Here is a 27,112-nt window from a genome sequence, read left to right as displayed (position 1 = left end):
CCCCCCCCCCCCCCCCCCCCCCCCCCCCCCGTCCCCGGGTCTCCTTCCCCAGCTTTTGTTCAGTTTCCCCCGGGCAGAGGTGTCACCTGGCTCCAACCCCCTTCCTGGGTTCTCATGTTACATGCTCAGATATCTTCCCTCAAGGCCAGTCTCCCATCCCCCAATGCAGACTGTCCCAGCCAAACTCCTCATTCGGCATTCAAAGACCATATTAAGAACAGTCCCAGTTTGTCACACAGGTGTCCCAGACTGGTTCCAGCTGTGTATTTCTCAGTGTTCAGTGGAGACACGGGGATCTTCGCATGAGTTGGCACTTTGTCTTCCTGCATCATAGTCATGTAGTGAGGTGTTTGTGACATCACATGGTGCTGAAGCAATGTCACATAGTGATGGAATGATGGGCTGATGGGAAAAAGATACGTCACAGTGACAGTGGGAGCTGAAGTGGGGTAAGACCATGACCTCATAACATGTAGTGACCTCACAAAGGGATGTGACAATCAGGTCAAGGGACCCCGTTGAGATGTTGCACAATGATGTGATAGTGGGTTGATGCTAGACTGCCATGATGTCACCTGATGATGTCCTAGCGATGTGACACGCTAATGGCAATGGATTCAAGGCAGCCAGGGTGTCACATGATGTCATAGCAGCACAGCCTGTTGCAGGTGGGTTTGTACGAGGCAGCTGTGATGTTAAATTATGATGTCATAATAATACAGTAATGGCGTTTTGATGCAAGGGTGCTTTGATGACATGAGGGTGCGTTGTCATAAGGTCCCTATGACATCACAAGGGCATAAGAATAGGGGTGTCAGGAAGCTACTATGATGTCGTGAGGGTGTCATAATGACAGGAGAGGGTGGGTTGATGCGAGGCCCCTGATGTTACATGATGGCATCACAATGGCACATCAATGATAGGTTGCATGGGGCCACTGTAGTGTCATGATTATCATGTCACAATGGCACAGAAGAGTGGCTTGAGCAGGATGCTGTGACGTCACGCAATGACATCACCATGCATGCCAATGATGCATGGGGTGTCATCCTGTTACCATGGCGCCCACACCCCTCCTTCGAGGTCCATCAGTGGAGGGCCTAGCCTGGGGTTGTGTTGCTAAGTGGGAGTGGTCTAGTTGCCACCGGGGGCGTTGCTAGGGGCGGTTGCTAGGGCCGGGAGGAAGCACTTCCGGCGTTGGGGCCCGATGTGCCCCGGAAGCGCTTGCTGGGTGCGGTCTGCAGCTCAAAGATGGCGGCGGAGGAGCCTCTGCAGAAGCCGGAGCCGCTGGGGGGGGACACGGATGGTAATGGGGGGGGGGGCGGCGGGGCCGCCCCCCATAAGGCACGGCAGGGGGGGGGGCGGGACGGGACCCCCGGACCGAGACGGACCCCCGGACCGGCAATACCCGCAGCCAGAGACAAGGCCCTGCCACCCCCCGCGGGGAGGGACAAGGACCCCCGGAGCTCCCCGGCCGAATGCGGCCCTGCCCCAGTAACAGAGGGCGGGACAGGGTGGCGCGGGGACAGGAGCCCGGCTGTACCTCTCCCCCAGGCCTGGCTTCCCCTCCCCAGGGAAAGGTTCCTCCCCAAGGCCCAGGCCCCCGACCGCAGAGACAAGGTTTGCCCCGAATCCAGGGCAGGCTTTTCTCCCCCAGAGCCCAGCCCCCTAAAGGAAAATCCTTCCCTGCCCCCCCCGATCCTGGCTCTGCTTCCCCCCCCTGCTAGCATCCCCCATAGGAAACTCCTTCCTTCCCCCCCCCCCAGAGTACCCCTTCCCAGAACTGGCTCCCCCAGACTTCAGAGAATAGGTCCCTTCCCCAGATTCGCTCATCTGCCCACTTCACCTCCTCTTCCACAGGAATCACTTTCCCCCCTAACCTTCCCCCAAGGGACTGGACCCTCCTTCGCCCACAGGGAGCTCCTCCCCTCACCCCAAACCCCAGAGAAATGGTTTCTTCCCCAAATCCCAGACATGCTTTCCTCTCTATGGGAGAGGATTGTCTTACTCCAAATCACACACCTGTCTCCTCTTAGGAGTTGCACCCCAAAGTTCTCACCACAGGAAACTCCTCCCCTTACCCTAAGTCTCACATGCACACAGGATCTGTCTCCCCACATCCCCTGGGGTCATGATCCCCTTCTCCAGGAAAGGCCTCCCCTCACCCCAAATCTCAGACCGCTCCCCCAATGTACACAGGATCTGCCTCCTTCTCCATGTCTCTTGGAAGCTGTTCTTTGTCCCCAACCACAATCAGCAGGGATGGGAAACTCCCCCCCCCCCATACCTACTTGCCCTCCCTGCATAATCCCCAGGGAAAAGGTCACTCCCTTGTCTCCAACTCCCTCCTCTTCCAAGTATACAGGGTGTCCCTTACACCCCAGAGACAGGACTCTCCACAAAGTGTCCTGAGGCCTAGTGCCTCCTCCCTTCCCAATATGCACCAACCCATTCTGCCTAGATCCTGCAATGGTAGCAATCAGCCCACCCCACCCACAGCATCCCCGGGAGCAGGATCCAGCCCCATCTGTGCCCTGAGGCCTAGAGATGTGGTTGCCCATGTGACACAGGATTCCCCAGTCTTGCTGCAATGCATGCTATAAGCCTGCCCTGCCCTGACCCGCTCCTCCATCAGCAGGGGCCCTGGAGACAGGTTCCGCCTCACCCTGACAATGAGAATCCCCACCCCACTTGTTACACTTTAATATACATCCTACTCTGCTTCTTCGTTGGTTGTATGCACCCCCGCCCCCTGCAGCACCTCTCTGAGCGATATGATCTCTATCTCCACCACCATTCCTATGGGGGACAGGAGTCCCACCATCTGTTCCCTGAGGCCTACAGACCTGGCCCCCACACTCCGACCTATAAACAGTCCATATCAACCCACCCCACACCGTGTCAGCAGGGTCTGTGCGCACCCCAGCATGACTTCTCTGTGAGGCAGGAGTCCTCTCTGGGCCCCTGGGGACATCCCCTCCACTTGGTCGCATGTTTCTTGCTGTCATGTGGTGAGGATTAGGAAACCTGATGTGGGGGGAAGAACCTCCAAACCAAATCACCTGTTGCAAGGGAGTCCTAAAGCTCCCATCAGCAGGTCCTTCCCTTAACCTAGTTCCCAATACCCTCTGATTACCTCCTCCCTCCTCGAAACCCAGCACCCCACATCCCCCCACTCCCATCAAGCATCCCAGATGGTTTTGCTTAAAACCCTGCTTGGCCCATCCCTAACTGAGAGCAATAAATAATGTCTTAATTGTTTGTTTAAAGGTGGAGGGGGAACTGTTAGAAAAAGCGATGGCTCTGTATAACGAGGGGCATCCAGGGTGGCTTGGGGTGAAGAAAACAGACGCCCTCTCTCCCTACCCAGTAGCTTCCCAATCAGCTTTGCCCCCTTTAAGTGCAGTCCTTGCCTCCGGAGTATTACCAATAGACACAGTTTAAATTCTTGCAGAATAAAGGCTATTTTGGTTGAGATGTCCCCAATAGAGTTAGTACCGGTTCACATCAGCAAGAAAAGTTCTGGACTCTGATCCAGATGGTTCTGTTGATAAAATAGGGCTGTGGTCCGTCTGTGTTTGCTCTGGGGAAGACTCTTGTTGTGGGGTATCCTGGTTCTTCCTCAGTGAGCTGAGGAAAATGGGGGCGTGTGCACCCCATGTGGTTCTTTCCACCTTGTGTTATGTGGTCTCTGCAGAGCAAGAGAGGGGATCTGTACTGCATTAGCAGGGATGCATGCCGTTGGGCTGGGAGTCAGACTTGGGGACTCCCATCTGCCAGTGATGTATGCAATGGAACGAGCCCAAATTGCTTTCTCATCTTCCTGCAGAGCTGGCAAGGCTCGTCTCTGTCTTTGAACGAAGCCAGACAGCACTGAGAGGCGGACGGGTAGCAGTGATAAATAGGAGGCTGTTTACACCCGAAAGTTAGTCATCTTTGGGAGACTTGTTTGAGGTGAAGCTCAGGGTTCCAAGCCTTGCTCAAAATTATTATCGCTCGGTTTCCCAATCTGTAAAAGAGGGGTGACATCATGTTGCGGGATATAGAGGAGATTGTAGAGGGAGGATGGGAGAGTGGTTTCAATGGGACAGATCCCCACCTGATGTACATTGCTGTAGCTCTAGGGACTCACGCTGAGCTAGGGCATTTACACAAGCTAAGGATCTGGCTCACTGAATTGATGTATTTTCAGCTATCGCACTATTGTGGTTTATTATTCATAGATTTTCAGGCTAGGAGAAGGGATCATTTCCTTGAGGCCCAGGGGCTTTAATCGAACTTTGCCCTCGAATCCCCCTGCAATTTCTGTGATTTTTACAGTCCCGTTGTTTAGCCTGCCCAGATGAAGGCTCAGGAAGGATCTGTTTGTACTCCGTGAATGCACCAGGGGGGTTTACACCAGGGAAGGAGAAGAACTACTGAAGCTGTAGGACAATGTTGGCACAAGAGCAGATGGGGTAAACTGGCCAGGAATCGATGGAGGCTGGCAATGAGAAGGCTTCCGCCCATCAGTGGAGGTTCTGGAATAGCCTCCCCATAGGAGCAGTGGGGAGTAAACACCCCCAACTAGTTTGAAAATGGAGCTGGATACATTTCTGAGTCGGATGATAGGACGGGGCTGCCTGCACTAGCAGGTCCTGGAGGCCATAACCCAAGAGGTCCTTTCAGTCCTCTGTTCAGGAATAAATTATGCCAGAGTAAAGCACCTGTATACTGGGTATAACTGCATCCCACACTAGGGGTTGTGCTGCTCTAGCTATACCAGCCAGTGTAGTTAGTGATTCATAGAGTGCAGGAACCTCTAGTCTGAGCTGTATAGAACAGATCAGGTCATTTCACCCACTTCCTTCTGTATTTAGCCCAATCGCTTATAGCTGACTCAAGCCTCTTCCAGAAAGGTCTCCAGTGTTAAGATGGAGAATCCACCACTTTGCTGGGGAGTTTGTGTCCATGCTTAATCCCCGGGGCTCTTAAAAATCGATGCCTTTAGTTAAAGCGACACAACTTTTGTGTGTCAACAAGACCCTCAAATCTTAGCTGCTAGTTGTGCCAAACTTTTGTGGACAGAAGCGTGGCCGTTTAGAAGCTGATGGTGTCGCCTTAATATCTGCAATGCATGTTGTAGCAAAAGCATAATGGATTCGCCTAATAGTAGTTACAAACAATAGCTTCAGTTTCTGTCTGCTAAAGAGCTACTTGTGCCTGTAATGAGTTGAGCTTAAAAAGACAAATTCTGACCTCTGAAGAGGCCACTGGCTGGAGCTGCACACAGAGAGATGCATTGATTAGTTACAGCTACACTTCTTACTGAATAAGAAGAATATCTGTGTTACAGAAGGAATTTGTAAAGCAAGCCCTTTTGGTGTCTCAGCTTCCGGGTCAGTGTTGGTTTCCTTGTGTTGGGGTTATTCCGTTTGCTCTACCTTCTCCCGGGAGAATATTTGCTGTCTGAACTCAAAAATTAACCCTTGAAGGGAAAGGGTCATTTTGGCAATATGATGCACAAATTGATCTGTGACCTAGATCGGGGACCCCATTGATCTGGGCGCTGTGCAGGTTTCCCTGATCAGTACTGGGGGAGGAGGGCCCATTGGGCCGGGAGCTGGACAGGACCCCTCCAACCTCCCCTGACTGAGATCAGGGAACCCATCATGCTGGCCACTGCATAGACACGTAGCGAGAGAGAGTCCCCAGAGAGCTCATAGCCTAATAGCAGAGGAAGCTCATTAGTCCATTTTGCAGAGGGGGAAGCTGGAGGCCCAGAGAGATGAAAGAACTCGCTCAAATGCTATGGCGGAGCCAGAAACTGAACCCACATCTCCTGAATCTCAGCCCAGTGACCTGACCCGAAGGACTAGCCTTCCCCCTCCAGCTGTGCGGATAGAGTTTTGTCTCAGGCAGCGTTAGCCATCCCAGCGTGAGGGAAAGGTGACAGGAGCAAAGGTCAATTGAGACTGAACCTTGGGGAACTCATCTTGATGGCAGGATGGTGACCCCTAAGATGTGGGGGGGTGACATTTGAGACTGGAAATCACGGGGGTCTGAACTGGCTGGGGTGCAGCTGGCGTGGGATAAGCATCTCATTCCATCTCTTCTTCTCTTCCAGGAGTTAACTGTCTGGCGTATGACGAAGCCATCATGGCTCAGCAGGATCGCATCCAGCAGGAGGTGAGGCTTCAGAGGGTCATTGGATGCAGGGGAAAGTAGTCTGCCAGATCTGAGAGGGGTCAGTGGGTGGATCTCAGAGGGGCCTTCGTGTCCTTGCTCTCCCTTCACAGTTTCTGGTAGTTTCACTTTCCATCTCCAGCCTATGGGATGTTGGGGTTTTGGTACCTGTCCGCTGCCCTCCCTATGCTAACAACGCAAATCTCACCCACAGGGGTTGCATGTAGCCTCAGTCATGTTCCCCCTAACCTGCAGCTGCTCAGATGAGGGCAAATTGCTCCCCTGCTAACCTATGAGGACACAGCTGTCCTTCACCCCCAGCTCCATCCTTTGGCTCAGGAAACTGGGAGCATAGGTACGGGTGTCAGGACTCCTGGGTCCTGGGATCCATATCTAGGGGAGGGCAGTAGGGAGTGGTTGGGACTCCTGAGGTGGACTTAGGCTTGGTGGGGTGTGGGAATAGATGGGGCTGGGGGGTTGTCAGGGCCCTAGGGGCAGAGGAAGAGATGGGGATGGGGGGGCCAGAGGAGGTGTTATCGGGGCTCCTAGTCCAAGGGTGCTAGGCAGCATGGGGGCACTGTGTACTGGTGTGAAGGGCTCATGAGGGCTCATTGAAAATTTTCCATCAAAACGCTCTTCTGTAAAAAATCAGGTTTCTGACAGCAGAATTTCCGCAAAAAGCATCAGCTGCTTCTTCGAGTGATGGTTCCTATTGTAGTCCATTGAGGATTTACGCACGCGTTGTGCGCCCAGAGGTCTTGAAAGTATTATCGTCTGTTGATCTGCACATGCGCCCTTCCCTTGCCTCATGGTTTCGTCTGAGGCGACAAAGGGCAGGGCAGACTGACCGCATTCCCAGTTCCTTCTCACCACCGCATGGTCCAAGTCAGAGCTAGTAGTGTCCTCTCGTCTCTGACACACTTGAAAATAAAAAGGATTTGAATTGTACATAGTTAGTTTTATTCTTGTTTTTTTTAACTGTAGTTTAGCGTTTAGTAGTAGTTTTTAGGAGATAAGAGACTTTGGAGAATCTGTTACCACTCCCTCCCACCCAATCCAGCACCCACATCCGGGTTCTGGATTATGCCGAAGACTCCAGGGTTCAAGATCTGCGTCTCCTGCCCGTGTTTGTTCTCAGTCAGCGACGAGCACCAATGCTGCTCTGATCCTTGGGAGAAGCCCACGTTTCATCCAGGTGCAGTATTTGCCTGTCCTTCCCAAGGCATACCCGAGAAGGCTGGGCTCTCTGCCTCAAAAAGCACATCATGGAGGTCGCCATCAAGCCGCTATTGGATCCAGGCTGGGGAACCACCCCCGTACATCAGCCTGAGAAAGCCAGGAGTGCACCTCCAACTGCAGAGATTGAGTCTGGTTATTGCCGGTACCAGTACTATGGACCCCGAGCTGGAGCCTAGTTGGGAGGCAAGGAAGCATGCGCATAAGCATGGCAGTCAGTCTTCCTCCAGACCCAAGAAGGGCAATGCGCCTTCCACGAGTTCCAGCCACGGAGAAGTGGCACATTCCAAGCCTCACAAGCATGACAAGAAATCGCACAGACCAATGGATTCGCCAGTACCAAGCTGTGCACACCTTCCAAATCAGCCACCTCTAAGTCAACAGAACCATCGATTTCGAAACAGTCCTCTGCTCCAGCTCCAGTTCCAGGTGCGGAGCACGTGCCATTAACACTGGGGAGGTTGGAGATAGTGCCTGGGCCTCATGAACTCTTTGCCTCAGAAGAAATGAGGTCTCCACACCTTCCTCTACAGCAAGTGTGGGCAAACTTTTTGGCCCGAGGGCCACTTCGGGGTTGCACAACTGTATGGAGGGCCGGATAGGGAAGGCTGTGCCTCCCCAAACAGCCTGGCCCCCGCCCCCTCCCACTTCCCGCCCCCTGACTGCCCCCCTCAGAGCCCCCAACCCATCCAACCTCCCCTGCTCCTTGTCCCCTGACCACCCCCTCCCGGGACCCCTGCCTCCTAGCCAACCTCCCTGTCCCCTGACTGCCCTGACCCCTTTCCACACCCCCGCCACCTGACCGTCCCCCCCGGGACTCCCACCCCCTATCCAACCACCCTCTGCTCCTCGTCCCCTGACTACCCCCTCCTGGGACCCCCCGCCCCTAACTGCTCCCCAGGATCCCACCCCCCTGCTCCCTGTCCCCTGACTGCCCTCCTGACCCCATCCACATCCCCACCCCCTGACAAGCTCCCTGGGACTCCCACTCCCAACCCTCCCTGTTTTCCATCCCCTGACCGCCCCCCCAAAACCTCCACCCCATCCAACTGCATCCTCCTCCCTGACTGCCCCCCCCAGGATCCCCCGCTTATCCAACCCCTCCCGCCCCCTTACCAGCAGCAGGAGCTCGCAGCCACGAGACCTGGCCAGAGCCAGCTGTGCTCCCTACACTGCCCAGCGGGAGTGGCGGGCCAGAGCGTGGCTGCGGGGGACGAGGGACAGCGGGGGAGGGGCCGGGGACTAGGCTCCCCGGCTGGGAGCTCGGGCTGGGCAGGACGGTCGGTCCGCGGGCCGTAGTTTGCCCACATCTGCTCTACAGTCTGAGCCTAGGGAGGTACGATCTCTAACCCAGGACTTATCGCAGTTGAGTCATGCTTCCACCCATTCCCCTATGGTTTATATGGTTCCACCACTTCCGACGTTACTGGCATTGGAACCAGGATCTGAGTTTTCCTCATTGGAGGATTTGGATGGGGTGCAGGGCCACCCATCTCCTACCGCCGCTACGAATATCTACCAGCTTAGTGCCAGTACCCTCCTCTACCCCAGCAGAGAAGCCACTGGTATCTTGCTCCGTGGGGCTCTCCGCAGCATCTGCTGGATCCATCCTGTTGGCCATACTGGGGACCCTGGCCTCAATATCCACCTTCAGAGCCTTCCCAGTCATCAAGAGAGGGTTCACCCCATCCCTGTTTTGGGCATACTCAATTAGATGTTTGGAACTGGTTTTGGAGGATGAGCCACTCAGTCTGGTACCACCGGAACAGGAACGATTTCCGTCATCTTCTCCAGACACAACAGTGACCTTGGTTCCCCCTCCAACCCCTAGATTACTTTCACCAGTCCCAGGACCTCCTACACAGATTCTTTATATACCACTGGAGGGAAGTACAGGACAAACAGCATCAGCTTCTGGACAGCCTTCAGGCCTCGGTACTGACATTCAGGTCTTGGTACTGACCAGGATTGCTCTACCAATCAACGATGCCATTCTTCAGCTGGCTTGTACCATTAGGCATACCCCAGACACTGGCGCTCCTGCCCTCAAGGGGGCAGAAAAGGGGTACTACGTGCCAGCTAAGGGCTCTGAGTTTCTGTTCTCTCACCCCCACCCAATTCTCTCAGGATCCAAGTGGCCATTGAGCAGGCCAGGCAGCAGCACCCATGCGCCACCCTGGCGGACAAGGAGGGCAAGTGGTTGGACCTTCTGGGTTGCAACTACAGTAAATTGGAGGACTTTACTTTCAGTTGAGAAAGTCATATTTGGTCAATAAGGCCTGGTAGTTCAAGATCTGAAATTGGAGGCTAGCTGACGAGAAGACCTTGCGACCCATAAGGTCCAGCCGCTTGCCTTCCTTTTCTGCTTGGTGGACAACTTTTTACCAGCTTGGAGTGCGACAACAATGGACAAGTGGGTCCTGGATGTCATTCAACATGGCTATAAGATTGAGTTAATGACACTACCTCACCCCCGCCCCAGCCCCTCCTCACGGACCACTCTCACGACATCATCCTCACTCTAGAAGTCAACTCCCTACTGCAAAGGGGAGCAATAGTCCGGAGGAACGTGCTCTATCAGGGTGCGGGGTTCTATTCCACTTATTTTTTAGTACCCAAGAAGAAGGGCGGGTGGAGACCAATCCTGGACCTCCGACACCTCAGTTGCTTTATACACAAACTAAAGTTCCGTATGGTCACCTTAACAGCCATCATACCATCCGTAGAAAGAAGCATGTGTGTTATGGGTCTTGTTATGCAGGGCACCTATTTTTTGCATAGATGGGGAGATTCTCGACGTTCACAGTAGGCCCTGAACACTTCCAATACGGAGTCCTACCGTTTGGACTCATCACTGCTCCACAGGTCTTCACCAAAATTTTCTGTGTCATAGCGGCCCACCGCTGGCGTCACAAGGTCCTTATATTCCCCTGTCTTGACAACTGGCTGCTACCAGTGCGATCCAGGGACAAGGGTTGAGCCTCGACCTCCATGTTACTCGGACTACTTTCTTCCCTGGGGGTAAGCGTAAATGTTGAAAAATCAACTTTGGTTCCCACGCAATCCCTGCATTTCATAGGGGCTTCCATTGACTCAGTCTCAGCACAAGCCTACTTACAGTGGGACAGGTTCCAGACCCTGCAGGAACTCATCATCCGAGTAGTCAACAGTCCTTCTGTTCTGTCAGGATTTGCCTATCCCTCCTTGGCAACATTGGCAGCCTGCACATACGTCACTGCCTTCACTCACCTCCGACTTTGCTGACTTCAGCTGTGGCTCCAAAAAGTCTAGTCACCCACAGGATATACCATGGACTTTCTGCTGTCAGTGCCTCCCAAGGTGCTCTCCTCGTTCCAGTGGTGGACATACCCAAGACAGGTCTGCATCGGGATACTGTTCCTCTCATCTTTGTCGGACATGACTATCATCACGGATGCATCACTCTCCGGATGGTGTGCCCACATGGGGGAGCATGTGGTGCAAGGGACCCAGACCCCTCGGGAATCCGAATGCACATCAACATCCTGGCGCTTCGGGTGTTACGGTGAGCGTGTCATGCATTTCTTTCATCTGTTCGCTTGCATTGTGTTCTCGTCATGTCTGACATCATCACCATTGTTTTATTACATCAATAAGCATGGGGGCACAAGATCGCTTACACTCTCTGCGGAAGCGGTTCGTCTATGGGATTGGAACATTGCCCACAAGATCCTGTTGTTGGCAGCCTATCTTCCAGGGGCTCAGAACATGATTGCACACTCTCTCAGCAGGACATTTGTGGCCGATCATGAATGGGAGCTTCACGACACTGTGGTCAACAACATTCAGACTGGAAAGGCATGTCGAGTGGGGTTCCACAGGAATCCGTTCTGGGTCTGGTTCTGTTCAATATCTTCATCAGTGATTTAGATAATGGCATACAGCGTACACTTATAAAGTTTGCGGATGATACCAAGCTGGGAGGGGTTGCAAGTGCTTTGGAGGATAGGATTAAAATTCAAAATGATCTGGACAAACTGGAGAAATGGTCTGAAGTAAATACGATGTAATTCAATAAGGACAAATGCAAAGTACACCTCTACCTTGATATAACGCTGTCCTTGGGAGCCAAAAAATCTTACTGCGTTATAGGTGAAACCGCGTTCTATCAAACTTGCTTTGATCCGCCGGAGTGCGCGGCCCTGCCCCCCCCCGGAGCACTGCTTTACCGCGTTATATCCGAATTTGTGTTATATCGGGTCGCTTTATATCGGGGTAGAGGTGTACTCCACTTTGGAAGGAACAATCAGTTGCACACCTACAAAATGGGAAATGGCTGCCTACAAAGAAGTACTGCAGAAAGGGATCTGGGGGTCATAGTGGATCACATGTTAAACAGGAGTCAACAGTGTAACGCTGTTGCAAAAAAAGCAATCATCATTCTGGGATGTATTAGCAGGAGTGTTGTGAACAAGACACGAGAAGTAATTCTTCCTCTCTACTCTGCATCGATATGGCCTCAACTGGAGTATTGTGTCCAGTTCTGGGCACCACATTTCAGGAAGGATGTGGACAAATTGGAGAGAGTCCAGAGAAGAGTGACAAAAATGATTAAAGGTCTAGAAAACATGAACTATGAGGGAAGATCAAAAAAATTGGGTTGGTTTAGTCTGGAGAAGAGAAGACTGAGAGGGGAATAATGATTTTCAAGTACATAAAAGGTTGTTACAAGGAGGAGGGAGAAAAATTGTTCTCCTTAATCTCTGAGGTTTGGACAAGAAGCAATGGGCTTTAATTGCAGCAAGGGTGGTTTAGGTTGGACATTAGGAAAAACTTCCTAACTGTTAAGATAGTTAAGCACCAGAATAAATTGCCTAGGGAGGTTGTGGAATCTGCCTCATTGGAGATTTTTAAGAGCAGATTAGACAAACACCTGTCAGGGATGGTCTAGATAATACTTAGTCCTGCCTTGAGTGCAGGGGATTGGACTAGATGACCTCTCAAAGTCAAAGACCTTCCAGTCCTACTATTCTATGATTTTCAGCCAGTGGGGGATTCTGACCAGGGATCTCTTTGTCTTCCATGCCAACAGCAAGTGCACCACATACTGCTCCAGGAGATGAGGGGAGGCTTGGCGCCCATTCCCAGAGCGATGCCCTTGTCCTCCACTGGTCAGACCAGATCAATTACGCGTTTTCCCCTCTGACACTCCTGCCATGAGTCCTCCATGTGATCAGGGAGAAGGCCATCGTTATTCTGATCACCCGGTTCTGGCCATGCCAGTTCTGGTTTCCACAGCTGCTCCACATGTCAGCCCGTCCTCCACTTCTCCTGCCAGCTTTCCCAGAACAGCTTTCACAACACGGCGGCAGGATCAGGCATCCCGATCTGCAGATGCTTCACCTCAGAGCTTAGTTTTTGGATGGGCATCTTCGCTAGAATGGGAATGTTTGTCAGCAGTACAAGACATTGTACCTTTGAGCAGCAGGAAGGAGTCCACGAGGCGTTCCTATCGGGCCAAGTGGAAGTGCTTTGCCTACTGGGCCCAAAAAGGGGTTTAGCCTCTGATGAAGTGGACGTTCCCTTCTTCTGGACTACCTTTTGTCCGTGAAGACATTGGGACTTGCTCTCAATTCTGTTAAGATCCACATAGCAGTTGTCAGTGCCTTCCACCCTACCGTGGAAGGGCAGTCCATATGTATACATCCATTGACTGCCAGGTTTTGGAAGGGCCTCCTCAGAACCTTCCCACCTGTTCAACTTATCACTCCCCAATGGGACCTCAACCTCGTTCACTCAACATTAATGAAGTCGCCCTTCGAACCACTGGCTTCCTGCTCCCTGTCCCTTCTTTCCATGAAGGTTGTCTTCCTGGTAGCTATTCCTTCTGTGAGAAGGATAGGCGTACTGGGGCTATGATGGCAGAACCCCCTTTCACCACGTTCCATAAGGACAAAGTTTCCCTGTGCCTGCACCCCAAGTTTCTGCCAAAGGTTGTATCCTGCTTTCATCTCAGCCAACCCATATGCTTACCTGCTTTCTTTCCGAAGCCACACGCCTCAGCGGAGGAGCAGTACCTGCACTCCCTCGACATCCACAGGGCTCCGGCCTTAAACTTGCAGAGGACAAGACCATTCCGGAAGTCCCCAGACTGTCGCAATAGCTGAAAGACTTAAGGGGCAGGCGATCTCCACACAGTGGATTTTGGGGTACATAACTCTCTGTTATCGGGACTGCCTCTACTCCTTGGGGTGAGAACCCATTCCACAAGAGCGCAAGCATTGACTGCGGTCGCCCTTCACAACGTACCGCTTTCAGAAGTATGCAAGGCAGCCACGTGGCATTGGGGACGACATACCTTCTCTGTGCATTACGCCTTGGTACAAGATTCTCAGACGGATGCCTTGTTCTTCATGGCTGCCCTCTGTTCAACTGTTCCACCCCCTTCCTCGCACTCTCTTCTGAATTAGGTACTGCTCGTTAATCACCCTCCGTGGAATACAGCAGGGACCATCACTCAAAGAAAGGGAGGTTACTTACCTGTAACTGAGGGTACTTTGAGAGGTGTGGTCCTGTAGCAGGGTGAAGCAGGGCCCCCTTTGCTCCTGCCTCTGCTGCGTTCACAAACCACTCAGAGACCCTGGGGCTCAGCAATCACCGGTGCAGTTTATTTACAGCGTGTGCTCCCACCACCTTCCCACCACATACAGCTTGGGTTTCCAGCCTTACGGACTTCTCCGCTTCTGCACCCAGGAGGGAAGGGCTACCGCTCTCCTTCCACTCTCTGGCTCCGCCTTTGCTTCCTTCCTCTGGGCCTGTATGTAGCCCCAGGCTAATTAGGCTGGCAGCTATTTCCCATTTGCCAATCAGGTGCAGGTTTCTCTAGCCAACTCCAATTTACCTACCTTAATTGGAGCTGGTATGACAGAGGGCTGGCTCAGGAGTTCCTGCCCAGCACCCTGTCACAGGTCCCTATCTGTATTCCACTTCCCACCCTCCTTCCCCTCTGCTGTGGACCTGTTCAATTTGTGGTGCAGAAGGAACTGGAGAGGCGGTTGGTCCGTCCCACCCTTTATCGTCTCGGGTGAAACCATGAGGCGCGAGGCAAGGGGGCACATGCGGACCAACAGAGACAACTACTTCCAAAATCTCTGGCTCCGGACACGTGGCGCATGCGTAACCCTCAGTGGAATACAGATAGGGACCAAACATCTCCGAGAACCTCCAGTGACAGGTAAGTAACTTCCTCTTCCCTGGGAAAAATGTGGTGGGTTTTTTTTTCTGTCAAAAAATCCCAACCTGAATGTCCGAAAACTGAAATGTTTTGATTCTGAAATGCTGCTGCAGTGCCTCATGGGAGTTGGAGTTCAGGTGCCTGGTGCTCTAATTCTCCTCTATGGCTGGGCTTTTTAGCTGGACTACATCTCCCATGATGTACCATGGCTGTCGCATTCTCTTGCATAGAAGGGGGACTGTGGGCCCTCATGGGAGGTATATGCCAACCAGGAAGTCTACCAAATTCACAGCCATGAAAAACTCAGCACAGACCGTGAAATCTGGTCTCCCCTTTCCCCTCCCTCCCTCCCCCCATGAAATCAGGTCTTTCCCTATACTATACAGATTTTTACCCTATACTGTACAGATTTCACGGGGGAGACCAGTGTTTCTCAAATTGGGGGCCCTGACCCAAAAGAGTGGCAGGGGGGTCACAAGATTATTTTGGAGGGGAAGAGGGGGAGACAGTAGTATTGCCAACCTTACTTCTGTGCTGCCTTCAGAGTTGGGTGGCCAGAGAGCAGCATCTGTTGGCCGGGCGCCCAGCTCTGCAGGTAGCAGCGCAGAAGTAAGGGTGGCAATACCATACCATACCATGCCTTCCTTCTGCGCTGCTGCTGGCAGCAGCTCTGCCTTCAGAGCTGGGCTCCCGGCCAGCAGCTGCCGCTCTCCTGTTGCCCAGCTTTGAAGGCAGTGCTGCCGGTAGCAGCAGTGCAGAAGTAAGGATAGCAGTACCGCAACCCTCCACCCCCATAATAACCTTGTGACCTCCCCTCCCTCCCCACAACTCCTTTTTCTGTCAGGATCCCTACACTTATTACACTGTAAAATTTCAGATTTAAATAGTTGAAATCATGAAGTTAATGGATCGTGAATTTGGTAGGGTCCTAGCTATAGTGGAGAATAGGTGCATGAGCCACCTGAACTACAGTTCCCAAGAGGCACGGCAGTGGCTTGGCAAGACACTGAAGGCAGTGCATTGGTAGATGTAGTTCAGCGGGGTCCCCTGGCCTATGGAGAGGAATGGGGGCATGAGGTAGCCAGACTACAGCTCCCAGGAGGGACTGCAGCCAGCTCCAGGTCTCCTGCTGTAGGTCCTGGGTGTCTGTTAGCTCAGGGTGCCTCCGTAGCGAGGTTGGGGAGCCATGGCCACCGCTTCCCCCCCCACTAGTGTCATGGCGCCTTCCGTTGTCCTTCCAGATCGCCGTACAGAACCCCCTGGTGTCGGACAGACTGGAACTGTCAGTTCTGTACAAGGAATACGCGGAGGACGATCACATCTATCAACAGAAGATCAAGGTAGGGACCAGTTGGGCACTCCCAGCTCTAGGACCCTCCCCCCAAATCCCAGCCCCATGACTCCAGGCCCTTTCCTCCTTAGTCCTCCTGTCTGATCCCACCTAGGTCCCCTGCTCCTCCTGGCTCCCCATCTCCTAATTGCAGGCCCCAGCCTGCCTCACCCTGACATCTAAACCCAGACCTCTCTCCTTCCATAGTCCCCCAGCCTCCCCTCGAGCTCTCCCTCCCAGCCCCTCAATCTTGGCCTCTCCTCTCCCCCCACCCCCCTTCCACTCCTCAGCTTATTCTCACTAGGTTCACACACACACCCTTGAAAATCCTGGCCTTCCCTGCCCACGCAGTCCCCCAGTCACCCCTCCTTGGCATTGTCCCTCAGACTCCCCTCTCTAAGTTGCCCGCTCCCCCGCCCTGAATTCTGGGCCTTCCACACACACACACCCCCCTGCCAGGCTTTGGTAGGGGCAGGAGGTGTAATAACGCTTAATATTTATGTGGCACTGTTAGCCACTAACCTCCCGGCCCCTTTCCCTATGAGGGACTAATTGTGCCTCCCCCGGCTCTGCATAGGACCTACTCAAAAAGTACTCGTACATCCGGAAGACGCGGCCCGACGGCAACTGCTTCTACCGGGCGTTTGGCTTCTCGCATCTGGAGGCCCTACTGGAGGACAGCAAGGAGCTGCAACGGTAGGGTGGGGCCCTGTGGGAGTCTGCTCTCCTCTCCTCTCTTCCCCTCCCGCCCGACAAGGGGGTCAGTGTGGTGGGAGGGACAGCGGGAGACCATGGGGCCTAGCGAGGGGAGAGTGCCGGGCTAAGACTTGGGAGACCTGGGGTTTATTTCCAGCTCTGATGCTGGCCTCCAGGGTAACCTTGGGCAAGTCCCTTCCCGCTCTGGGCCTCAGTGTCCCCATCTGTAAAATGGGGATGATGACACTGACAGCCTTTGTAAAGCTCTGTGAGATTGACAGTGAAAAGTGCCATATAAGAGTTAGGGGGGATTATTAGCCTGGCATGCACGGATCCCCGTTTCTATCCCAGATGGCAGGCTGGGTGATTGGAAAGGCCCCAGCGTGTGACTCCTGCCAAGTCAGAGCTCCGGCCGTGTGGCATCTTCCTCGACTTGAGGACACTCCTTAGACTGTAAGGATCCTTCCCCCTCCCCCTTTTTGGGTTTGAAACAAATGCTGATTATTCATCTTAGTTACGGCACAGGGTCGGCACTCCTGACTTCAGTTTCCAGTTCTTCGAGTGATGGTCCCTATGTGGATTCCAGACGTGGGTGTGCATGTGCGCCATGAGTTGGAGCTGGAACTGTTCATAGTAGGGTCCCTTGACCCACACGTGTGTCGTGTGTTGACTGCGTGGTGCATCCAAGGCTCTAGGAGCTGTGCGGGTCGACGCTGCTCCAGTTCCCTCTTACTGCCGCACGGCCAGAGTCGGAACCCCTGTTCCCCAGTGTTCATAGCTCGCTAAGAGAACTGCTTTCTGTTCATTGTATATAGTTTTTCTGTAGTTCTTAGAACTTAGTTGTCTGTTTGTTAGTTAACTGTTAGTTATTTAGGTTTCCGTTGGACTTTCTCACCTCCGGGGGCTTCTCCCTGGCCCAGGATTATGCCCTGGCGAGCCGGTTTTAAATACTGTGCTTTCTCCCCGCGCTCCTTCTCCGTGAGAGACGAGAACCAATGCTGTCTCTGCTGTCTTGTGAGACTCATATCTCCGCCCACTGCTCCATCTGTCGCTTGTTGCCACCTCGTACCTGGGAAACTAGAAAACTTTGCTTCCGCAAATTCCTTATGGAGGAGGCTGTGTGCCCACGTGCGCAATTGGATCAGGTGACCACAGATCCGATGCCTGGCACTGGTGGCCAGCATGACCTGGGCCCTTCCTGCCTGGCACTGGTGGCACAGTTCCATCCGGCTAAAGCCTACTGTGCGCACTAGAAGCACGCTCATCGGCATAAAGGCAGCTTCCTGACGGGGACCGCCTCCAAGCTCAGCGTTGCATCTCCAAGCCATGCCAGGTCGGGTGAGAAATCGCATACCAATTCAGACGCTCCTGCTCCGAGGAAGTATCGCACGGAGCACAAGTCCAGGCACCGCACCCCAACAGCGCCTCCGCCAGCCACGGTGACTGATCCACCACTGTCATCTCCGTCTCCTTCTACTCCGCCAGGACCATCCAAACTCACACGCCCAGCCCAGCGCACTCTGGGCTGTCTGTCTTCTCTTACGCCAATGGCTGAACTCATGCTGCTGTTTGCTGGCTCACCTCCATGCCCTGATCCTTCAGGCACCTTTCATCTACCGTCTGCCACAGATGAGCCGCTCCTGCTCCAGCCTGCTGCTCCACCCCGCCTTTCGGACGAACTCTCAGATCACCCGGCCTTCACCCCCCTACACTGCTGGTACTGCTGGCTCTGACAGCCCCACCCTTACCAGACCTGTCTTTGGACTCTGAGTGGTCCTCAGAACTGGACACTGCCTTCTCACCTGCCCGGTCATACAGACCTGAACACCGGCACCAACCATACCATCAGCTGTCCGCTCTGCCAGCTGATCCATGGTTCCACTACCCATGGACACTGCCAGTGCCTGTTGACCCCCATGCTTGGCCCTATTGGACTGCATGAAACCCCTACTGCGACCCTGGCGTGCCACCCTGCCTGCATCACCGCCCTTCTCCAGCGTCCACCGCTCCTCCCTCTGTGTACAAAAAGCTTCTAATTGTTTTCACGCTAGAAGCGCCATTGCCCCCTCCAGTCAATATGGGCACCTCTTCGTTCCCTGACGATGCTCCAATCATGTGCAGTACCAGGACTTGCTTCAACGCGTGTCTACAGCCCTCAACCTGCCTGTCGAAGATGTCCAGGATCCACAAAACCAATTATTGGACATCCTGCAACCCCCTGGCCCCTCCCGCACTGCCCTCCCTGTTCACAATGCCCACATGCAGCCAGCCCAAGCCGCTTGGCACACCCCGGCCTCTTGTGCCCCTACCCTGAAATGGGCAGAGCGCCGCTACTTCATGCCAGCGAAGGACGTGGACTTTCTTTTCACCCACCCCCACCCCAATTCGCTGGTGGTACAAGCTGTGACCGAGCATGCATGCCAACAGCATTTCCGTTCCATGCCACCCAATCAGGCCGCCAAAAAGTTGGACCTGCTGGGCCGCAAGGTCTACTCTTCTGCAGGGCTCGAATTCCATATTGCGAGTTACCAAAGCAACCTGGCCAAATACGACTCCCTTTTGTACTCTAAGCTGGTGGACTTTCAGGCCTTCCTCCCCCCGGAAAAACAGCAGGACTTCCAACACCTTGTGGATGAGGACAGGCTGGTGGCTAAAGTAGCTCTCCAGGCCGCGGTGGATGCCACCGACACCATGTCCTGCTCCCTGGCATTCGGGGGTCGTCCCCTGCCGGGACTCCTGGCTCCAGTCTAGCGGCTTCCCGAAGGAGGTTCAGACCACCCTGGAGGACCTTCCCTTTGAGAACAATAAATTGTTCAGTGACAAGATGGAGGGGTCTTTGCATTCTCTCAAAGACTGTCACACCGGTCGCTGGGCCTCTGTACTCTGTCCTCCGCTCGCCGCCAGCAAGGGTCGTCCTTCTGACCCGTCCCCATGCCACAGACCAGCCTTGCCCGCAGCGCCTGCCTGACTTTTCCCACTGTTGCCCATGTTCACAACGACCACGCTCCGCCACTACAGCTACTTCTTCCACATCTACCTTTCCGCAATGTCCTCCCAAGCAACCCTTATGACTCCTTCCTCGAGACCTGTGAACCTTCCTCTACGCCTCCCACCACCCCACCGATGGATTTTTGGGGTCGCCTCATCTCCTTTACTCACTATTGGGGCCAGATTACCACTGACGGCTGGGTGCTGGACATCATCCACCAGGGCTACCTTATGGAATTCCTCTCCTTCCCGCCCTACGGTCCACCCTAGCAGCACCTGAGCACTTCCTCGCATTGCCACCTTCTCAGAGAGGGAGCAGATGCCCTCCTGCAGAAGGGCACCATAGAACTCGTCCCGCACCCCTATCGGGGCTGGGGCTTCTACTCCCCCTATTTTTCCATGCCAAAGAAAGGGGGTAGCCTTCGCCCTATTCTGGACCTCTGGCTCTTGAACAAATTTATCTGCAGATTCCATTTCCAGATGGTCACCCTTCCCCTCATTTTCCCCTCCCTTCCCTGTGGAGCCTGGTTTGCGGCTCTCAATATGAAGGATGCCTACTTCCATACCCATTTCCACCCCGCTCATCGCAAGTTCCTCCGAATCACGGTGGGCCATTCCCACTATCAGTTCTGGGTCCTCCCTTTCGGTATCGCTACTGCCCCCCGCATGTTCACGAAGGTCTTCGCCCAGGCTCCCAGGGCGATGCCCTCCTCCTGTCCTGGATCACTGGCCTCCACTATGCATTCCCGCCCATTCCCCTGCTCCCTCAAGTCCTGCGCGAGGTGCGGCACGACTCTTCTCCTTATTGCCCCCGCCTGGCCTCACCAGTACTGGGACATGGATCTCCTACATCGCTCTGCTCGTCCTCTGATCCGTCTCCTGGATCTCCTTACGCAAGCGAACGGCCAACTGCGACATCCCAACCCAGGCCCTCTCCATCTCACGGCCTGCTATTTGGATGGGTTTGCGCATATACCATGCATGCTTCTCCCCAGTCCATGACATCCTTACCCATAGCCGATGCTCGTCCACTTGAGCATGTTACCGAGCCAACGTTTTACCGGCTGGGCGCAACACCACCTGCATGCCATCTCCATTCCCATCGTCCTGGATTACCTCCTTTCTCTCTTCAGGCCTCGCCCATTCCTCCATCCGCATCCACCTGGCCGTGCTTAGTGCTGTCCTTCCTTCTGTGGATGGGGTTTCCATCTTCACTCACCCGACTATCTTCCACTTCCTTCGCAGCCTTCTCAATGCCTTCCATGCCGTCCAGAAGCCTACTCCTTCCTGGGACCTTCACCTCGTGCTTTTTGCCCTCACCAAGCCGCCCCTTGAACCACTCGCCACCTGCTCCCTTGCCCATCTTTCCATGAAGGTGATCTTTTTGATAGCTGTCACTTCCGCACAGCGCATTAGTGAACTGGAGGCCATGATGTCTTTCACTGTCTTCCACGAGGACAAGGTCTCCCTGTGCCTCCATCCCAAATTTCTCCCCAAGGTGGCCTTGCCATTCCACCTCAACTGGTGCGTACATCTCCTGACCTTCTACCCCAAACCACATGCCTTCCCTCGAGAACGTGTGCTCCACACTCTCAATGTTTGGCGGGCTTTGGCCTTTTATCTTCACAAATATCTCCATTGCTGGGAAGCTTCTTGCTAGAATCTTACTGAATCTCCTGCTCCCTCTTGCAGAGGAAGTACTTCCAGAGCTCCAATGTGGCTTCAGACCATCACGAGGCACCACTGACATGATTTTCACAGCCAGGCAGATCCAGGAAAAATGTCAAGAACACCACCAGGAGTTGTATATGGCCTTTATCAATCTGACCAAAGCCTTCGACTCTTGTCAACTGTGAGGCTCTGGAAAATTATGTCAAAGTTTGGCTGCCCAAGCAAATTTATCACCATTGTAAGACTCCTCCAAGAGGAGGAAAACATTAACCCAAGACCACCTACCACAGGGCACTGGCATCCAATATCAGACTGATAGCAACCTCTCCAACCTTTCTCATCTCCGTGCCAGAACTAAACTAATATCAGCAACAGTAGCCGAACTCCAGTATGCAGACGATCGTGCTGTAGTTGCACACTCAAAGGAGAATCTGTAAACAGCCCTCAATTGCTTCTCTGAAGCTTATAAAAGCCTAGGGCTATCTCTGAATATTGGCAACACAAAAGTTGTCCACCAGCCAGTCCCTGGTCAATCATCAGATCCAGCAAGGAAGATCCACATCAACAAAGAAGAACTGGAAAATGTAGAATACTTTGCCTATCTTGGCAGCCATCTCTCAGAGAGGGCAGACATAGACGTCAAGATTCAGCACAGAATTCACTGTGCCAGCCTTGCCTTTGGCAGACTTTCTTCTTGGGTGTTCAATAATCACAACACATACTAGTGTGCTGATGTTGTGATTGTTGAACACCCGTCAAGACCTTTAGTTTATAAAGTGGTGGTATTGCCAACTATCCTCTATGAGACTTGGGTGACCTACCGAAAACACCTGGAACACCAGCACTTTCTTCGGAAGATCCTCAACATAAAGTTCGAGAATCATCGCACTAATGTCAGTGTCCTCACAGAGGCCAACATCTTCAGTGTTGAGGCCCTGATTATCCAGCACCAGCTGAGGTGGAGCAGGTACTGTGTGCCCATGCCTCATGTACGCTTACCAAAACAACTGCTGTACACCCAACTCACCAAAGGAGAAAGGAAACAGGGAGGCCAAAAGAAATGCTTTAAAGACACCCTCAAGATAAACATCAAGAGATGTGGCATTGACACCACATACTGGTGGGAGAGCAGCCCAGGATAGGGATAACCGGCAAAGACTTGTCAGAGAGGGAATGTCCACTTTTGAGGAAAATCGCCTTCCCCTGGTCGCAGAAAAATGCCAGAAAAGAAAGAAAGGAAAGACAACCGTCATGCAGCAATTGCGGCCCAACCCTGTCTTCCAACACCACCTGCAACGTCTGCCAACGAGCCTGTGACTCAAGGACCGGACTCCTCAGTCACCAAAGTACCCATGAAAAATAAAACCTGTGAAAGAGATCATCCTTGACCTCGAGGGATCGCCGACGACATTGAGCAGATGTTTTGAGAGAACTCTCCAGAATGATTCCAAGAGCTCTTTCTTGAGTGGTAACATTTAAATTAAATGTTAGATCCCTCATTTTGTATGTATAGTTGGGATTATGTTTACGAATTTGCATTACTTTGCATTTATCAATATTGAATTTCATCTGCCATTTTGTTGCCCAGTCACCCAGTTTTGTGAGATCCCTTTGTAGCTCTTCACAGTCTGCTTTGGACTTAATTATCTTGAGTAGTTTTGTATTGTCTGCAAATTTTGCCACTTCGCTGTTTACTCCTTTTTCCAGATAATTTATGAATATGTTGAATAGGACTGGGCCCAGTACTTTTTGAGTCTTTGGCTAGCTGTTCTTCCAATTCTTTTTTGGCCTGCCTAATGATATTTTTACACTTCATTTGCCAGAGTTTATGCTCCTTTCTATTTTCCTCACTAGGATTTAACTTCCACTTTTTAAAGAATGCCCATACTGACCCCATCTCATCTCATGCAGGTTCAAGGATATCTCTGCCAAAAGCAAGGAGGACCTGGTGTCCCAGGGCTTCACAGAGTTCACAATCGAGGATTTCCATAACACGGTGAGTGATATCCCCCCTCCCCTGTGGGTTGGGGGCAGATGCCATTAGATGGGATGGGATGGTCAGAGCAGATTGAGACTCATGAGACCTGAGTTTGATTCTTGGATTTCCTGCAGGCTACCCGTGCGGCTTAATGTAACCCCCCCACCCCCCCCCATTGGGCCCTCAGTTTCCCTAAGCTGAGGACACCAGCTCAACTGCGTATGTGTGCCACTGTAACTGACCAGAGTCCAGCCTGTTTATTCTGACTCTTGGAGAGCTCATGGCAGTGGGTTGGGTGGTGGAGCAAGGGGTCTGCCTCTGACACCCTCCCTCCCGTGCCCCTCCAGTTCATGGACCTGATAGAACAAGTGGAAAAGCAGATCACGGTCTCCGAGCTCCTGGCCTCCTTCAACGACCAGAGCACCTCCGACTATCTGGTGGTGTACCTGAGGCTGCTGACCTCCGGCTACCTACAGCGCGAGAGCAAGTTCTTCGAGCACTTCATCGAGGGAGGCCGCAGCATCAAGGAGTTCTGCCAGCAGGTAGGGGCAGCTCGTGGGCCCGTTGGGGGCAGCAGGTTCCAACCCTAGGGTTTGCCCTCCCCGCTGTCTCTAAATCCGGTGCCGACACCACACCGAGCACGAGGAATTTGAGGGTGGAGGATCCATGGCATGATTTTGCACTGGAGTGCCCCTGTCCCTCCCAAACTGTCTTGGAGTGGGAGCTACAGCCCAACGCCTCCCTGTGTCGAGGCGATCTCTGGGTAGTGAGGCCGAGGCCCGGCCAACTTGTGATCTGAGGAGGATTGGCGGGAGGTGCTAAAGCCCAGCTGACTCATGAACTCAGTAGCATCCACAGTTGGTTCCTGGGGCAGGGGAAGGGACAGGGCAGGACCAGCCTGCCCTGCCCTTGGGAGAGGGGTTGAGATCCAATACATGTGTGATCTGAGTAGGATTCACAGCTTGTTCCCTGGAGGGAACGGAAGGGTGTCCCCTGTGCATTGAGAGAGGTCACTGAGACGAAGCTGACTTGTGATCTCAGTTGGATCCCTAGGTAATTCCCCTGGCGGGAATCCCCTGTGTGGCGGAAGGGGGTGCGGAGCCCTGGCCAACTGGCATCTCGATAGGTAGCTGGAGGTGGGGAGAGCTTGGTGACAAAACAAACTTGTGATCTGCCTCGGAGCCATAGGAGGAGGAGGGGAGGTCTGTTGAGCCCCACCTGAGGCAGGATGTTGGTAGCATCTGTAGGCAAGTCCCCAGGTAGGGCGGGGCGGGCTCCTTAACCCTCTGTCTCCCACTCGATCCCTTCCAGGAGGTGGAACCCATGTGCAAAGAGAGCGACCACATCCACATCATCGCCCTGGCTCAGGCCCTGAACGTGTCTATCCTGGTGGAGTACATGGACCGGGGCGAGGGTGGAGGCACTAACCCCCATGTCTTCCCAGAGGGCTCGGAGCCCAAGGTGTATCTACTGTACAGACCGGGACACTACGACATCCTGTATAAATAGGTGCCGTCCAGCTGCCTCTGCTCCCTCCCCCAGGCGTCCCGTGGCCCCTCCCTCCCCCTACCGGCAGTCTCTGTGGTTGTAAATGGTAATCTCGCGCGCTGCTCTCTCTCTTTGTTTTCTGTTGTTACACTCGCCCTGCTGTGTTTTATTAAAGGGGATGCTGGTGAATGGAGCCTGCTTGTCTGGTGGATTTGTTTAGGTTGCAAGGGGGCAGTTAGCTGTTGTCCACTGGCCTGTCTATACCCACCCACCTTGGATTAGAGAACACCATTGGGCCTGTCCAGGCCAGTACCCCCCTTCCCCCGACCCTGCCTGTGGTCCCATGTAGTGTCCATCATGAGCAGGGAAGGTACCCGAGAAGGCTGCTGTGGGACCTCGGCAGGGTGCACCCCTGAACGTAGCTGTGGCTGCTGTTCACCCCCCTCCTCTGTGAACACAGCCTGGATGGTTTTTCCTCTCGTCTGGTATCTTGTGGCCGTGAGCCCCAGAGGCTGAGAAGTAAGGTGGTGTTGCATCTGAAAAGAACACCTGAAAGAACTGTTTTGAGGTTGCAAAGTGGTGTGCTTGGAAGTGAGGAAACACCTGCCTGTGCTATTGTTGTCTTCATCCTCCTGGGTGGGTGGGTGAGTGCCCAGGATGAAGGGAGCTTGCTGGATGGGTAGCGATTCAGTATTTGTTTCTTTTTGTCCTCCTCGAGCCCTGGCCCTCTGTGGTGTTTGCTGCCCTGCCCCAGAGGCAGAATTCTGAAGAAGTTCTGTGTCCTCCAATGCAGGAAGCCCCCTGTGTGGTGGTGGTGTGTGTTTGGCAAGATGGGTCAGCTCCTGCTAGGGGTCCAGGGTACCAAGTTGTGCCTGCATCTGGAAAGTCAGGTAGAGGCAGAGATAGAGCCTCCGTTGACTGAGCCAGAACAGGTTCCTTCTGTGGAGAAACTGCTATGGAGGTGGTCATGTCAGTACACTGCCTCGATTTGAATTGCCCCAGTGGAAAACACTGATTGGAATCAGTGTTTCAAGGTGGACTTCATTTATTAAAGAAGACAGCCTCAGCATGGGTCAATTTACAACTCAGCAGAGGTGGTACAGTCCGGGGCTAGGCTATCCCGAGAGTTATTACAGGGCCGGCTATTGTCTTAATTTAGCCTGGCATGTTAGAGAAGAGCAAAGACTCCTTTGCTCAGGGAAATGCATCAAGGCCTTAAGACAGGCCCAGCTGAGAGATGAAGCTTGTCCTCAAGTTGTTGGAATAAGGCTCTTGCAGAGTTAGTGCCACGTGTTGTCCTTTCAATAAGGATTGCATTGATTTGTCGGTCCAGGGGTGGGGGCCGAACACCTTGCGGCTGCTGCCCCTGATGGATTCTAGCAAGAGTTAGTTTTCCCACGGTTGAGTCCTGCCAACAGGTGGAGGCTCTACCCCAATACTGCACACCGGTGAGAGGGCCCCTCTAACAAACAGTCACTGCTTTGTCAATAGATGAATAAAGAAGAACCTTGTGGTTGTTAAGGTGCCACTGTAGCAATCCATGACAGTTCATCTTGAACATACATAATACACCACACCATGCTTTAGACAGAGACTGCTCCTAATAGCCATTGGCACCATGCAGGCAGTGGCACTGCTCCTGGCACCTCAGATCCGTCTGAGCAGCAGGGAAATGCTCTGGAACCTTTATGCTGACACCAAAGCTGGGCCTTTGTCCTTGAGCTGCTCTGAAGCAAAGTTCATCTCGCTGGGGGGAGGGAGCAAGACAGCTAAAAATGACTGCCAGCTGTATTCCTTGCATTAAGACAGTCATCTCCATGTATACCTTTAGGAGGCCCCATCCCAGCAGTTTCAGGGACTGAGGTTGGCTTCTGACCATCGAGGCCTGTTAATTGCGGGGGGGGGGGGGGGGGGGGAGGGAAGCAGGCTTGTGGCAGGCTCTGTACAAAGGGGATATTATTCACCCTTTATTAGCTTTCTAAGGTTGAGCTCTTAGGGCACATCGCACACAGCACCCAGCAAGAGCGTGACCTTGCGCCCAGCTGCAGGGGCTGTGCAGTGCTACCCTGAGACACATGGAACAGGCTCCTGCTACAGTTCCCCAGCCAAGAGCAGAGCTGAGGGTCTGGGTTGGGCACACAGGCACATCTGGGTTGTTGTGATGCTTGGCTTGCACGACTTACCCCCAGCCAGTCCAGCTCCTGGAGGTGTAACGCATGGCCATGCCTCTCAGATTAGAGAGCTCCCTTGTGGAGCCAGGTGAGCCTTTGCCCAGCAGAAAACCCCTCTTTGTTTCAGCCATAGCTTCCTGGGGAGGAGGTGGGTTAGGTTCAGTTCATGTCTCAAC

At 53.4% G+C, this 27,112-nt stretch overlaps 1 protein-coding gene across 2 annotated transcripts; it reads left to right on the top strand.

The window, feature by feature from the left end:
• The first annotated feature begins 1,186 nt into the window (after positions 1-1,186).
• OTUB1 (OTU deubiquitinase, ubiquitin aldehyde binding 1) lies at positions 1,187-24,958 on the top strand. Of its 2 annotated transcripts, none has more exons than XM_034776412.1 (7): positions 1,187-1,306; positions 6,107-6,168; positions 15,856-15,954; positions 16,522-16,640; positions 23,211-23,295; positions 23,625-23,819; positions 24,589-24,958. In XM_034776412.1, the coding sequence occupies exons 1-7, from the start codon at positions 1,252-1,254 to the stop codon at positions 24,784-24,786; spliced, it is 813 nt and encodes a 270-aa protein (XP_034632303.1). In that variant the 5' UTR covers positions 1,187-1,251; the 3' UTR covers positions 24,787-24,958. The 2 variants fall into 2 exon arrangements, with proteins under 2 accessions (XP_034632303.1, XP_034632304.1); XM_034776413.1 differs by lacking the exon at positions 1,187-1,306 and adding an exon at positions 5,241-5,378.
• The last annotated feature ends 2,154 nt before the right edge of the window (positions 24,959-27,112 follow it).

Source organism: Trachemys scripta, chromosome 7, assembly GCF_013100865.1.
Source record: "Trachemys scripta elegans isolate TJP31775 chromosome 7, CAS_Tse_1.0, whole genome shotgun sequence".
Taxonomy (NCBI): Eukaryota; Metazoa; Chordata; order Testudines; family Emydidae; genus Trachemys; species Trachemys scripta.
This window is presented reverse-complemented; position numbering and strand designations above follow the sequence as displayed.

What these genes read in the sequence shown, in the direction of transcription:
- OTUB1 (XM_034776412.1), top strand. Translation starts at nt 1,252, where the DNA reads ATGGCGGCGGAGGAGCCTCTGCAGAAGCCGGAGCCGCTGGGGGGGGAC. An exon ending in GACAGCAAGGAGCTGCAACG is followed by an intron (nt 16,641 to 23,210) that starts GTAGGGTGGGGC and finishes CATCTCATGCAG; the next exon opens with GTTCAAGGATATCTCTGCCA. An exon ending in TCAAGGAGTTCTGCCAGCAG is followed by an intron (nt 23,820 to 24,588) that starts GTAGGGGCAGCT and finishes GATCCCTTCCAG; the next exon opens with GAGGTGGAACCCATGTGCAA.